Source organism: Hibiscus syriacus, unplaced genomic scaffold (genome assembly GCF_006381635.1).
Source record: "Hibiscus syriacus cultivar Baekdansim isolate YM2019G1 unplaced genomic scaffold, ASM638163v2 tig00110391_pilon, whole genome shotgun sequence".
Lineage (NCBI taxonomy): Eukaryota > Viridiplantae > Streptophyta > Magnoliopsida > Malvales > Malvaceae > Hibiscus > Hibiscus syriacus.
The window spans coordinates 1,445,358-1,460,666 of NW_024062719.1; the positions used below are offsets into that span (position 1 = coordinate 1,445,358).

At 30.8% G+C, this 15,309-nt stretch overlaps 1 protein-coding gene across 1 annotated transcript in view; it reads left to right on the forward strand.

Moving 5' to 3' along the window:
* Window positions 1-10,392, forward strand: part of LOC120123191 — a 28,624-nt gene extending 18,232 nt beyond the window's left edge. Inside the window, exons 2-5 of the mRNA XM_039142134.1 lie at window positions 9,516-9,678; window positions 9,770-9,909; window positions 10,034-10,115; window positions 10,226-10,392. Of these exons, the coding sequence (XP_038998065.1) occupies window positions 9,516-9,678; window positions 9,770-9,909; window positions 10,034-10,115; window positions 10,226-10,336 (496 nt within the window). The 3' untranslated portion in view covers window positions 10,337-10,392. The remainder of the gene's footprint in view (window positions 1-9,515; window positions 9,679-9,769; window positions 9,910-10,033; window positions 10,116-10,225) is intronic.
* The last annotated feature ends 4,917 nt before the right edge of the window (window positions 10,393-15,309 follow it).

Consider the following 15,309-nt stretch of genomic DNA (forward strand, 5'->3'; position numbering starts at 1 on the left):
GAATCGATTCAAATCAAACAAGGCTAAGGTGAGTGCAATTTAATTTGTACGTATGTATTAAATAAATATCGGCTTGCGATAAGCCAATGATGGAGTTACTATGGTAATAAGTAACTCCTAAAATATTATTTGATTAATGATCGATGTGATGATTTGTATGAGTATGGGTATATGTTATTATGTATGCCATGATCTACATGAATATGCACTATGTGATACATGTATATGTGATACGTCTGACATGTTATTCTATATACTGATTGATGTATATATATGAATATATGTAAACAAGACATGACATACGTGCTTATATGAAAACATGAGAAATGATTACACGCACATGTGATATATGTTATATGATATGGATCTATGTGACTACGTGAGAAATAATATATGTCTATGAGAAGACATAAGAACAAGGTATAAGCTATGTGACATGTGAATATGAATCATATGAAAATGTTCTACGTATAAATGAACTATGTGCTGATATGAATATGTAATAAATATGAAAGATAATGCCCATGTTATGTGTCATGAGATCTAGAGGTATAATTGGCATGCCAAGTGTAGAGGGTCTACGCGGTCCTTCGGGACAAATTCTGCATGGTCCTTCGGGACATATATGTATTCTTTGGAACATGTATGAGGTCTTTTGAGACACCTACTTGATCCTTGGTATTTGTATATGATTCTTAAGGAATTTCTATGTGGTCCTTATGGACAATCTTATATGGCACTACAGTGCAATTCTACTTCTCACTTCGGTGCAAATTTCTACGCGGTCCTTCGGGACAAATTTCATATGCCACTCAGTGGGACTTATACGAGCTGTGGTGACAGCAATAGTGCACAACCTCAATGTACTCGAATACCTTAAGTTCTCAATAATGTACATGGGCTAATAAAGAGACTATAACAAATACAATATATAAGATGCATATGCTTGTGATGATATAAAATGTCTTGCATGAATTATAGGAGGCTATGTGTATTTCTTTGTGATAATTATATATGTGTTCCGTGATTTGTATAGAAATGCTTAGTATATGTTTATATGATAAGAAGAATTAGTTACATTTATACATGGGATTAAAATGAGATAATAACAAATACACTACATATGATACGTATATTTGGTAATATGAAATATATTATAGAAATTACATGAGGATATGTTTATTCCTTGGTATAGTGATATATGTGTTATATGATGAATATATGGAAGTAAAAGGAATTTAATGATAGTATTTGCAGATGTATGCCTTTTGTTTATATGAAATGGTATATGGTTATAATATATGTTTTATATGCCTCACTAAGTCAACGAGTTAGCGTGTGATTGTTTCACGCGTAGGTTCCGAGAAGAGGAAGATTGGTAAAAGTTATGCAAGACAGGGCAATTTCTCCTTTCCAAAGATCAGATCAGAAAATAAATGTATAGTATGTATTTTTGTAATAAGGATAGTGATTGGCATGTAAATAAAGGATTAAATCCGATATATTCTAATCAGTTTTGTAAAATCATATGATTGAATTTAGTAATGTTTTAAATATGTATATGTAAATGGTAATTTTATACGAATGAAACCTCAGATTTTTTTTATAAATTTATAAGTATTTTACGGAAGTACTGTAGCAGGGTATCGATTCCCTGTAGCAGGAGAATCGGTTCCCCTCTTTGAATATGGAAAATTTATCATTCGGTACTGTAGTAGGTACTATTCATCATTATTCATCACTGTTCATATAGTACTGTTCATACGTATTTTACTGTTAATAAATACGTTTTTGATTGGAAATTTTATACGAAACACGATTTAATAGAATATTGTGGTATTTTCCTAAAATGAGTTCAAATGTTTTGATATTTTGTAAGAAAAAGGTTTTAAAAAGTCAATGTGACATCTCAGACTCGTATTTGGGTCAGATACGGGTTGGGGTGTTACATTTAATGGTATCAGAGCGTCGGTTTAGCCGATTCTAGGCTAAAAACGAAGTCAAAAGTGTTTTAAAAAGTATACATGCCAACATAAAGTGTAACATTTTCTGATCTGATAATGTAAGGAGTGTACTGTCTTGCTAATAGAATTAAAATGTTATGTTATATTAGATGTATGATCATAAGAGTTGTCAAAGTGAAGCATAGGGCAATAGACTGAAGGTAATAACATTCACATGCCCTGGCCAGGTAGGGAGAAGAGCGAAAACCTCAGGGAGTGTTTGTACAAGATTAGAGAATGTTTCATGAGGTTGAATGATATTTTGATGTGTTTTCAATTTTATACTTTTATAGTTCATGGAATGAATGTATTGAAATAGTTAAGAGAGAGTTAAGAGCAACCGAGTTCAAGGGTGAATTTGAGAAATGTTCCATTATTATGGATATTTGATTAAATGATAGAAAGATAATGTTAGAAAGTTTTCATTTCTCCAAATTGGAGAAGTTAAATTGAGTAGTTTCGTTACTACATGGGCAAGCTAGAAGTATGGTGGGCAAGCTAGAAGTATGGTGGACAAATGTCACCATGAGAATGTTAAAGACTCAATGATGTGGGTATTATTTATAGAAGAATTCAAGAATAAGTACATGGATGACCATTTCATAAGACAAATGAAGCTAAAATATACGAGCATGAAGTAAGGGAATTACACATGCATGTGTATGAATATGAGTGCGAGTTCAATAAGTTAAGTCGTTTTATGATTGAGTTAGTTCTGACAGAGAATGATTAATGCAAATTGGTTTGTGGAGGGCTTGCTCCCAAAATTAAAAGAAATGTTAATTATTTTGAATTTGTTCTCGTTTCAAGAAATGGTTAATCGCGTTAAAGCTCTAGTAAGAACTCAAAATGAAAGGATTAGAAAAAAAAATCACAGCTGATTAAGAGAATTATTTCTTCATAAAGTTAAGCATCATCACAGAAAGCTAGAGATTATGGTTTTCAACTTTAAATCAGATATGAATTAGTTGTATTCTCCACCAGAGAATCAAATCAGATGAGAGTCAGACAGAGTAAAGCAGTAGGGTCTGATATTGGAAGATTAAACAAGGAGTTAATTGATAATAAATAAGGATTAAAGACAACCTTTGTGAATTGGGTTAAAAGCCATGTTAGAAGTTATGTAAATTGAAGCAGAAAAAGTATTTTAAATGGATTAGATGAGTATTGAAATTTGGTGATTGTTGAAACAAGTGGAGAAAACACAAGTATAAAAATGATAAAGAATAAGGTTCTGTGCAAGTAAAGTTGACTATCAAAGTCATAAAAGTGTGATAAGGAGTGATAGTTAAGGATAAATGTATGTGATATACAAGAGCATGTGAGTATGAAGGACATGATATGATTTAGTTATGTATAAGACAATGTTGATTATAAAAAGGTAAATGGAACGGTTGAATTTGAACCAAAGGAATTGTATTATGAACGAGTGAGAATGAAAGTTTAATAAGTGAAAGAAATAGAGGATGAATTATTTTGACTAGAAATAATATATATATGGATAGTTTGATGAAGATTTATGTTTTGATTGAAAGAAATAAGTTGAATAATAAAGAAGTGTGATAGTGAGTGTATTAAAGTTAAAGGATTTGTATGTTTGACGGAAACTAAGGATTGATAGAAAAGTTAAAATGATAAAGAATGATAAGTATAAATGATATGAAAGGTAATGAAAGAATTAAAGTAATGAAGTGAAGATTATGATAGCACGAAAGATTTATTGAGGAGGTGATATGTGAAAAGGGATAATGGACATATATATAATATTATGTATAAGCATGAATGTGGATATGATAGGGGATTTGCATTATAGATGAAAAGAGTTAGCGATGGCTAACAAAATTATATGACAGAAATGTATTTGAATTATAAGATATTGTTAAGTTATGATAACCAAATATGAAGTGGATCTGGATACAGTTGTATATTTTAATTATGTAATATGATGTAGTGAAGGAGATAATGATTTGAATGTTTAAGAGAATATAAAGAGTAATAGAAAAGTTTGAGAATGAGTATGTCGGTGAACAATTTATAAGATAAAGGAAGTTAAAACGTTTGATTTTGAAACAGAGGAATAATATTGTGTGTGAGTAAAAGTCCGAGTTTGAAAAGTTGAGTATGGTACCGTAGAGGAAAATTTTGACGGAAAAGAAGGTATATGATTGGATGATTAGGACTTGTGCCCTAGATTGAACAGTTGATGTTTATTAACTGTAATAGTAAAGGTGATAGAATTGTAAGATTTGGAAAAAATATAAGGTTAAGTTAATTAAGTATGATGAATCTGGATTTGGTTGTGTATTCTGATCATATAGATATGATGTAGACAAAGAAATAAGTATTTGTATAAGATTAAGGAAGAAATTATCAGTACAAGAGATGGTAAAGGATGAGGTTACTGGTTACTGTTTAGATGATAAGCGACATTAGATGAATAAATAAAGGAAATAAATGGAATTATCAAAGTTACAAAGATGTGATGAAGATCGATAATCAGTGATAAGTATAAGCAATATGAAAAGAGTATGAGAGTATGAAGAAAAGATATGATATATGTTACAAGAAGATTTTGATTTGTGGATGTGTAAAGGGATAAGGAAATTAAAGGGTTAAGTATGCTAAAGGTTATATGGAAGTGTAAATGATAAGTTCGATATAGAAATATGAAAAGTGTGCAAGGTGATGTGAAAAGATTGTTTGATTCCATAAAGTATATGTTTAATCACAATTGAAGAAGATTTAAAGTCGTGTTTTGGTCAAATGATGATGGAATAAGAATTTGGTTACTGTTATGAGGAATTAGAGATAGATTTATGATATTGAGTAATGGAAATGGATGTTACTGTTTATGTGATAAGTGACATGATATGAATGTATAAAGGAAAAAGGTAGTTGAAAAATTAAAGGATTGAAAAGTAAGTTTTCTGATGATGACAACAAAGATTAAGTAAGTGAAGCAACATGAGAACATTAGAAGATATGTTCTTATCAATGTGTGCAATGAAAATTCGAGGACAAATTTTCTTAAAAGGAGGGGAGATTTGTAACATCCCAAACTATGGGTTAGTGATTTAATTTTAAAATTTCAAAATTTGGTGATTAAAGTGGAAAAGTTGAAAGGTTCAATTATTTATTTGAAAGTATTTCCTAAAAGTTTTAGTAATTATTAAGGAATTAAAGGGTAAAATGGTCATTTGACAATAAAGATATTTTCCCCCTATTATATGAATGAATCACGTGGGGGGAAAGGGGAAGAGTTATCTTCTTCTTCTTGCTTTCTTCTTCTCCACCGTGGACTTCAAGAGCAAAGGTATGATTTCTTAATTTTTTATTATTAGTTGAATTTTAAGTTGGGTTTTGATCATTAGATGATAACTAAGCTTACAAAAAGCTTAAGTTATCTTAAAATCAAAAGATGAAGAAGTTATAAGAGATTAAAGAAAATGAGTTATTATGGAAAAGAGTTGATAAGTTGAATTTGAAGTTAAATTTGACTTGTCATCAAACTAATTAAGGAATATGAAGTGTTAGAATTGTATTTAGAACATATTGAAAATTGGGTATGATTCTTGAATTCTAGGTAGAGAAGTGGATTTTAAAGTTAAGGATGTATTGAATGAGTATTAATGAGTTCAAGTATGAGTAGATGAGTTAAGAATATGTAAAGGAAAGAAATAGTAAGTGTTTGAGCAGAAATGAGGTGATTTTCGTGCTCAAAATATAATTTCTGGTCATAAGGGGTATCGATACCTCCTCTTGAACGAAAAATTATAGAATGTTAATATGGTATTGATACCCTATAGGGGGTATCGATACCCCCCTGAAGATGAAAAATTCCAGAATGTTATCAGGGTATCTATACCATAGGCAGGGTATCTACACCTCAGTTAGGGATGTATCGATACCTATTTTATACAATAAATGAAATTGGTCTTTCCTTTAGTATAATAATTGGAAGATTAGAGTATACAATTGTATTAACTAATATGTATAAATGCATAATTATGTAGATAGTGAACGTAACTTTGTTCCGCAACGATTGAGGGATTAGAAACGATCGAGAAATAAATAAGTTCTAGAATCAATTCAAATCAAGCAAAGCTAAGGTGAGTGCAATTTAATTTGTACTTATGTATTGAATAAACATCGGCTTGCGATGAGCCAATGATGGAGTTACTATGGTAATAAGTAACTCCTAAAATATTATTTGATTAATGATCGATGTGATGATTTATATGATTATGGGTATATGTTATTATGTATACCATGATCTACATGAATATGCACTATGTGATACATGTATATGTGATACGTCTGACATGTTATTCTATATTCTGATTGATGTATATATATGAATATATGTAAACAAGACATGACATACGTGCTTATATGAAAACATGAGAAATGATTACACGCACATGTGATATATGTTATATGATATGGATCTATGTGACTACGTGAGAAAGAATATATGTCTATGAGAAGACATAAGAACAAGGTATAAGCTATGTGACATGTGAATATGAATCATATGAAAATGTTCTACGTGTAAATAAACTATGTGTTGATATGAATATGTAATAAATATGAAAGATAATGCCCATGTTATGTGTCATGAGATTTAGAGGTATAGTTGGCATGCCTAGAGTAGAGGGTCTACGCGGTCCTTCGGGACAAATTCTACGTGGTCCTTCGGGACACATATGTATTCTTTGGAACATGTATGAGGTCTTTTGAGACATCTACTTGATCCTTGGTATATGCATATGATTCTTAAGGAATTTCTATGTGGTCCTTATGGACAATCTTATATGGCACTACGGTGCAATTCTACTTGGCACTTCAGTGCAAATTTCTACGCGGTCCTTCGGGACAAATTTTATATGCCACTCAGTGGGACTTATACGAAGCTGTGGTGACAGCAATAGTGCACAACCTCAATGTACTCGAATACCATAAGTTCTCAATAATGTACATGGGCTAATAAAGAGACAATAACAAATACAATATATAAGATGCATATGCTTGTGATGATATAAAATGTCTTGCATGAATTATTGGAGGCTATGTGTATTTCTTTGTGATAATGATATATGTGTTCCGTGATTTGTATAGAAATGCTTAGTATATGTTTATATGATAAGAAGAATTAGTTACATTTATACATGGGATTAAAATGAGATAATAACAAATACACTACATATGATACGTATATTTGGTAATATGAAATATATTATAGAAATTACATGAGGATATGTTTATTCCTTGGTATAGTGATATATGTGTTATATGATGAATATATGGTAAGTAAAAGGAATTTAATGATAGTATTTGCAGATGTATGCCTTTTGTTTATATGAAATGGTATATGGTTATAATATATGTTTTATATGTCTCACTAAGTCAACGAGTTAGCGTGTGATTGTTTCACGCGTAGGTTCCGAGAAGAGGAAGATTGGTAAAAGTTATGCAAGACAGATCAATTTCTCCTTTCCAAAGATCAGATCAGAATAGAAATGTATAGTATGTATTTTGTAATAAGGATAGTGGTTGGCATGTAAATAAAAGATTAAATCCGATATGTTCTAATCGGTTTTGTAAAATCATATGATAGAATTTGGTAATGTTTTAAATATGTATATGTAAATGGTAATTTTATACAACTGAAACCTCATATTTTTTTATAAATTTATAAGTATTTTACGGAAGTACTGTAGCAATATTGTAGCAGTATTGTAGCAGCACTGTAGCAGGGTATCAATTTCCTGTAGCAGGGGAATCGGTTCCCCTTTTTGAATCTGAAAAATTTTAACATTCGGGTACTGTTCATACATATTTTACTGTTTATAAATACGTTTTTGATTGGAAATTTTATACGAAACACAATTTAATAGAATATTGTGGTATTTTCTTAAAATGAGTTTAAATGTTTTGATATTTTGTAAGAAAAATATTTTGAAAAGTCAATGTAACATCTCGGACTCGTGTTCGGGTCGGATACATGTTGGGGTGTTACAGACCCAATATAAGGAAGGCCTCCCATCTCAATTTATTTTATTTACAAATGTGATTATTTAAATTTTTAATATTGTTTAAGGGATTTAGTGTCTTATTCTATTAAACCAATTGATTGTTGGTATAATAAAACGTAATGTTATAATAATAATTACATCCTTTTATAAATTTTAAGGTTTTTGAAATATGTTTCATCAATACCCATCAAGTATTCTCATTATAAAAATATCATTGTTCTTCATACATATCCTGAATTCGAACAATTGCGTCTGTATGATGTGTTGATTGTCAATAGTGTAATTTTTTTTTGAACATTTACCACATATAATCATCTCAAAACTATTTAAAAATGATAAAGTATATAAATGGTCCCCCGACTATATGACACAACTTTGTTGAGTCACTTTTACTATTAAAAGTTATAAAATAGTCCACTGATTATATGATATTGCTTTGTTGAGTCTATCAACTATTAAAACTTACAAAGTAGTCATGTGACTATTGATTATGTTCTAAACTCATCCTTTTTGTTGAAAAATCAATGGCGGTCTAAGCTGGATGTTAATCTACTGTTTGAAATATGATAATTGTTTAAGATTCTATGATCATATTTTATCATATCCCAAACAATAATTAACATCCAGTTTAAACTGTCGTCAATTTTTCTAATATAAAATGACTAATATGGAATATAATGAACAGTCGGATGACCATTTTGTAACTTTTAAGAGTCGAGAAACTCAACAAAACAACATCATATAGTCAGAGAATTATTTTATTATTTTTAATAGTAGATGGATTTAACAAAAAAACAACACTCCATTTTTATACTTTACCTTTGAAAAATACGTCTAACTGACCGATTTAATTAGAATTAATATAGGATTAAGTGAAAAATAATTTATTATTTAATTATTTTAATTTAATATATAATAATAAGTTGTATATTTAGAAAGGTCCCATGGCCTCCATTTCTTGGGCCTAATGCAATGCCCCCAGTACATGTTATTGGATTTGTGAAGCGAGAGGACATTCCACGGCCGAGCTTCTTCATCTTCTTCTTCACAAACAAACGGTACCCTTGAATTCACTGTTTCCTATACCTTCTGGGTTATTTCTTCTATTTGTTGTTCATATCTGGCTGTTATTTTCTTCTGCAACAATATGGTGAAAGATTTACTTTATTTTCCTTTCGGAGTTTAGATTAAATATCAGTTGTTTGCTAGAACTATGAGCATTTCAATCCTAGGTCCTTTCTACACTTGTTTTGTTCACCTGGAAAGGGAGGTTGAAATGGTAGAGGAGATTGCTTCCTGGGAATTTGTTATTTCTGGGTTAACTTATAGCAATATATATATATATATATATATAACTCTTCTGTATGTTTCTTCTTGAGCAGTGGGCAAGACTATTATAACAATCAACTTTGGGGCAATGATGATTGTTTCTAGGTTTCCGGCAGTTTCTTCAGATTTTTTATCTTCTTGTTTTTAGAACATTTTATGATTTTTTTGGACTGCTTTTGATTTTTTCCCCCTCAAATTTTAATTTTGTAGGTTTGCTTCATCCTAATTATAGTAAGCTATCTTTTCAGCTAAACAAATACCAAAGAACTAGACTTGCTTGTTATAAGCCAAATGGATCGACTTCTGAGAAGGTAATATTTATGTGCTATATTGTCTTAAATTCTGTTTATGCTCAGCATGTTGAGCAGTATTGCTCAATGTTTGAATGTTTTGTTCTTGTAGATTTCTAGAGGAAGTTCTCGTAGGAAGCCTTGTACAAGCAGGCATGTTGTGTCCATAAGAAGTAACCGTCATCGATTGAGTTTCGACAATGAATTACCCGAGGAACCTTTCTTGCTAAGTCTGATTAGGGAAACCATATGGTAATCCACTAAAGAATGATCTCGTTTCCCCCTTTCTTTTCCCTGTTTGCTTCCCTTTCCTGTTAGTTTTGATGATATGTGTGTATGTTGCCTTTGTTGAGTAACTGATGCATGATGCTTGTAGGGGCTTAAGATCTTTGTCTGTATTTCTGGTTGAGCAACCTAGTCAACTGAAATACATAGAATGGCCAAGCTTTGTAAGCACGGTAAGTATAGGAAAACTAAGTTACACTTGGAAGTTGTAGAATGCTTGATATTATAACAGATTAGTATACGCTAAAACGTATTTGTTTTCATCGGCGTTTTCCTTTCCCAGCTGAAGACTGCTATTTTAACTCTTGTTCTAGTTGCCGGGCTCATCGTTGCACTAGCATCAGTTGACTCCCTCTGCTATATTTTAGCTTTGTTGCTCAGAAGAACCCCTTAATAATTGAATTATTCCCTCAAAACACCTTTGATGATATATATTCCTTGGATGTTGCATTAGGGTTATCCATGGTTTCTTTTTCAGATAATATGTAGCTCGGACCGGCAAAAGATGAATGACACTGGAAATTGTTCACTGGACCGGCAGTAACTATTAGCTTAGTGACCTAGCAAAGATATGGCTATCTTATACTAATATATTTTATTTTTGTATATACTGCCTTGTTTAATGTTGTTTCATTCTCTGAGAATAAACAACTTTCTAATAAGAAAGTTCCACTTATCATCATCTGTGAATCAAAAACGATAATTGTAAGAATTTCAGCAAAGATAATATCCAGGAAAATAATTTCTGACTGAAAATTTTAAAGACAAATAGGTAAGATTGATCTCATGACTGCATGAAAGTTTACAGATCAACTTTTTTTTTTTTTGAATAGAGAATATACTATATGTTAGCTTTATCGAACAACCAAAATAAGCAAAGAGGGGGTGAGTTAGCCTTTATAAAAATTTGTAGAAGCAATCAAAAAATAAAATTATTGCACAACGATTTAGAGTGGTACAACTTTCTAAATCAAAGTTTGCATCCACTATCTTAGCACTACGTTAAGGATTTCTCAAATCCATTAGATTTGCTTATCATTAAGGAAAGGAGAATGTGTAATCTTACAAGCACTTCAAGGTTTATACCCAAAACCTTGAATGCACTCTCCCAAAGATAAATACAAATAAAGCACACAAATTAGAAAACCTCACAAGACAAATATGCTTGCACAATTTAAACACTAATCTAATACACACTTGAGCAAAATAAACAATATAGCTCTACAAATACACACTTGAGCAAAATAAACAATATAGCTCTACAACAAAGAATTTGACAAATTAAGCACAAAACAAAAACTTTGATGTTGGTAGGTTGGTTCAATATGATTATTGTCGACATTGGGAAGCTTTGACCTTCAATTTATATCTTCTCCATTAATTCTAGTCATTTGGAGCTGTTGGGGATCATTATAGTTGTTACTTGCAACCAAAAACAACATTTAATGCACAAGAGGTTAATCCTTTGGTGAAAGTGATCGTTCCTTTTTCAAATAATTTAACTGTTGCACGAAAGAGATTGATCATTTAAGGAAAGGGATCAATTCGTTTCATCGAGGGATCGATCATTTTTGTAAATGGATCGATTTACAAAAAAGATCGATCCCAAACCTACTAGAATCCAAGTGATCGATCCCAAACCTATTGGAATCCAAGTGATCAATCTCAAACCTACTAGAATTCAAGGGATCAATCCTAAACCTACTGGATCTAAGGGATCAATCTTTTTTTTCAAGGGGATCGATCTTTTTGTTAAGGGATTGATCATTTGAGCTAAAAATGTTTGAAAACTCAACTTTAAAGCGCGAAAACGAACGAGTATGTTTTTGAAAAGGTTCGACTAAGTTGGAAAACATTTAAAACATATTTTTCAGGTTAATTTGGACTTTGAATTATTTTGATCCAAAAGTAATTTTGCAATTTATTGTTATATCAAATGCTTAATACAACAAACTTCCCTTTTTAATATAACAAAACTCTTTAAAAAAATGTTAGCCTTTTGAAAAATAATAAAAAGATTTATGAATTAAAAAATTTAAGCTCCAATTTTAATTTGAAAAATTATTTTTTTATTTTACACTTATCTCCTTTTTGTTATATCAAAAATAATTCACAATGTTACTACAATATAACAAGGAAATAAAATAATTAAAACAAGCTAGAATCAAGAATAAGCATATTAAGGTACCAAAAGCATAAATATGCAAAATATTAAATGCATATAAGTTTAAATATCCAACATGAAAATTAACCAAATATCAAATTAACATAGGTTCATAATACCAAACATCTAAAGTCAAATATCCAAATGTAGCAAAGTGTAAAAAAATATAATAATGAAAATGATATGATATGCATGCATGAACTAAGATGGTGATGGAGGGAATGAAAATTTGTCCAACTGATGTTGGATCGCTTGAACCTCATCGATCATACGAGCCTTAATAGCATAATGATGACAATCAATCGCATCAAAACGGGAGTCTACTTGGGCTCGGAAAAAACTGATAGATTGTATCATCCTCTCTTCAAAGCCTCGGAAGAAATTTGTAGGAGGTGCCAAGCCAGGTCTACATGAGTCGTTCTCTCGGGTTTCTCGCCAACATCGTCATCATGAGCCTCCTTTATATGCTCGTCTCCATCGTGGTCATCATTTATATGCTTTCCATGGCGACTACGGTACCAACACATGGATCCCTCAGGCTCCTTTATATAGTCGATCTTCGTCATAGTGTCACGATCAATGGTCCTCTCATCGGAAGGGAATGTGTCGGGATCATGTGAAATATCGACATTGAGAAGCCCAAACAAATGACTAAGGTACATATCATAGACAAGGTTTAGTCGAGCCTTCGATTTGATAACGCTCACAATATCGTTGAATATCATACTAGTAAGATAAAGCTTGAGACTATGTTGAATGCAAAACATCCACCAATTTTCGCTCTTGCGAACTGTAAGGAATTTTGTGCCACAAGCACGGATGCAATGAGAGACAATGAGATGGAGTAAAGGTTGTTAATGGAGAAAAGGGTGGCTCTATTGATTAGAATGTGCATCTCGGGAGAAAAATGGCATTTTTCATTGTCATCGCTGGTAAAATGAAGGTCAAAAGATTGGACGATGAAGTAGACGATAATGGTGACGGTCTGACCCATAAGATTCGAGATAATGGTTCGATAGGTGGTGCCATCACGAGAAGCAGATGACACACGAGCATTCTAGTAAAAAGCTCAAACCAAAGAATGATAAGAATGGCCATAAAAATTAAGAAAGGTGAAAAGTTTCATATCTTTAAAGTTTTGCTCGTAAAGAAAATCTAAATTGTTTAAAAATTCAAAATTGATTTTTCAGGTTTCCTTAATCAGTCGATATGCAAAGAATGAGTCAAACACTCACAAGCTTTGGAGTTTCAAAAACGTAGGTCAATCCAATAATCAATTTGAGTGTTGTTTGTGGATTGTCCATTTGAAGCCATGATTTTTCTTTTGGGCTTTTTGAATTTTTTTAAATTTGTTTTTGAACCGAAAAGAATGTTTAAGGATGTTCAAAAATGATTTAGGAAGAATTATAAACTGAAATTTAAATTAGAAAATGGTGTATGGTCGAATGGTATTTGAAGGTGGTTTTGGTTGAGGACTTTTATCGTACACCTTGTCGATGTTAGATAAAAATTTGGAATTTTTTAAAAATTGATCAATGGATAATATTCCCTGTAACAAAACAATAAATTTTTTCAATAAATAAATGTTCTATAACCACCTAATTCAATCCAATTAATCCGAATTTAAAACATTGAAAAGTTAGGTTTTTGAAAAATCTTATCAAAATGTGATGATTCTTCAAAATTTGAAGAATGAATTGTTGAAATGATGAAATAGGATTGATTTTCACACAAAACTCACTTGAAAACAATTCAGATTGAAGATTTTGGTGAAATTTGGAGTTTGAGAGGTTTTTGGGTGTTTTTGTTTCGAATTATAGGGTGAAAAATGAGGTAACAAGAGCATCTATCCTTAAAATAGTCTTTCCCACATATTCGGTCTAACAGGATCGCTCCTTTGCAAAAGGGATCGATCTTTTGCAAAAAGGGATAAATACTTTTTGGAAAATGATCAATCATTTTTCTGAAAAATGCAAGAGATTGATCCTTTTTTTTCTGATTACACTTTTATTTCAAGGACCAAATTAGATTATATTACACTAAAATTCGAAGCAACCTAAGTCATATTATTGATAGAGAATTAATTTTATGATTTAGAGGATACTAAGGGTCAGTTTGGCAGGGCTTTTAAAAAGTGATTTTTAAAAGTGTGGTAGAAAAGAATTTTTAAAAATGTTGTTTAGAAGTGCATTTTAAATTTTAACTCTTTGGTGTTAAAAAGTGAGTTTGAAAAAAATAAAATGTTCATTATAGAAATTATGTTGTAAATTAAAAATATAAAATTTAAATTATATTTACAATTATTAATAATATATTAATACTATGATATATAAAATATATCACTTAATTTATAATAAAAATATAAAATAAATTATTAATAATAAATCATTAAAATAATTTTTTAAGGATGCTAATATTAAATTATTAAAATAAAATTTAATTATATAATTGAGTGGAGCTCATACATTAATAAGGGTAAAATTATAATTTGCTCACAAATGCAAAGTTGAAAATGAAAAAGCTACAAATCCTAGCTTTTGTGGTTAGTTTGAAACCATCGTTTCCACTATAATATTTTTAATATTTTTTACTTGTTTGATATTAATTTTACGGTCAAAACAGGCTTTTTAACTAAAAGTGCATTTGAAAAGCCACGTCAAACGGGACCTAAATGTGCATGAATGTCAACTTGAAACATCAAATTATACAAATTATTATTATTGATCAATTTAGTCCATAATTTGCACAAATAAAATCCAAATCAAGTTATACAAACATATAATGCTCTAAAGATTCTAAACATGCAATTTTTTTTGCTATATTTAAACATCATATTCTCAAAGTCAACATATACGATCAATATACAGCATGGAGAATATGATTTCACAATAACAATCAAATATTACAAATTTAAAATAAAAAATATCATCATAAACATATAAGATTATAAAATTGCAACTCATGTAATAATAACTCCCCTTAATTAATTGTGATTAAACAGTATATGGGGACACACCTTAGTTTTTAAAGACGTGCCCAGGGTGTGCCTAGACGCAAAGCGTTTATGGGTGCATGAAAATTCGCTTACAAAGTTGTAGGCGAACCGAGGTACAAAAAGCGTCCCAAAGTGCTCGCTTTTATACCTTTTGGATAAGGTGACAAGCGCACCGCTTCTGCGCCTCCACAGCTTTTTATTTCTCCTG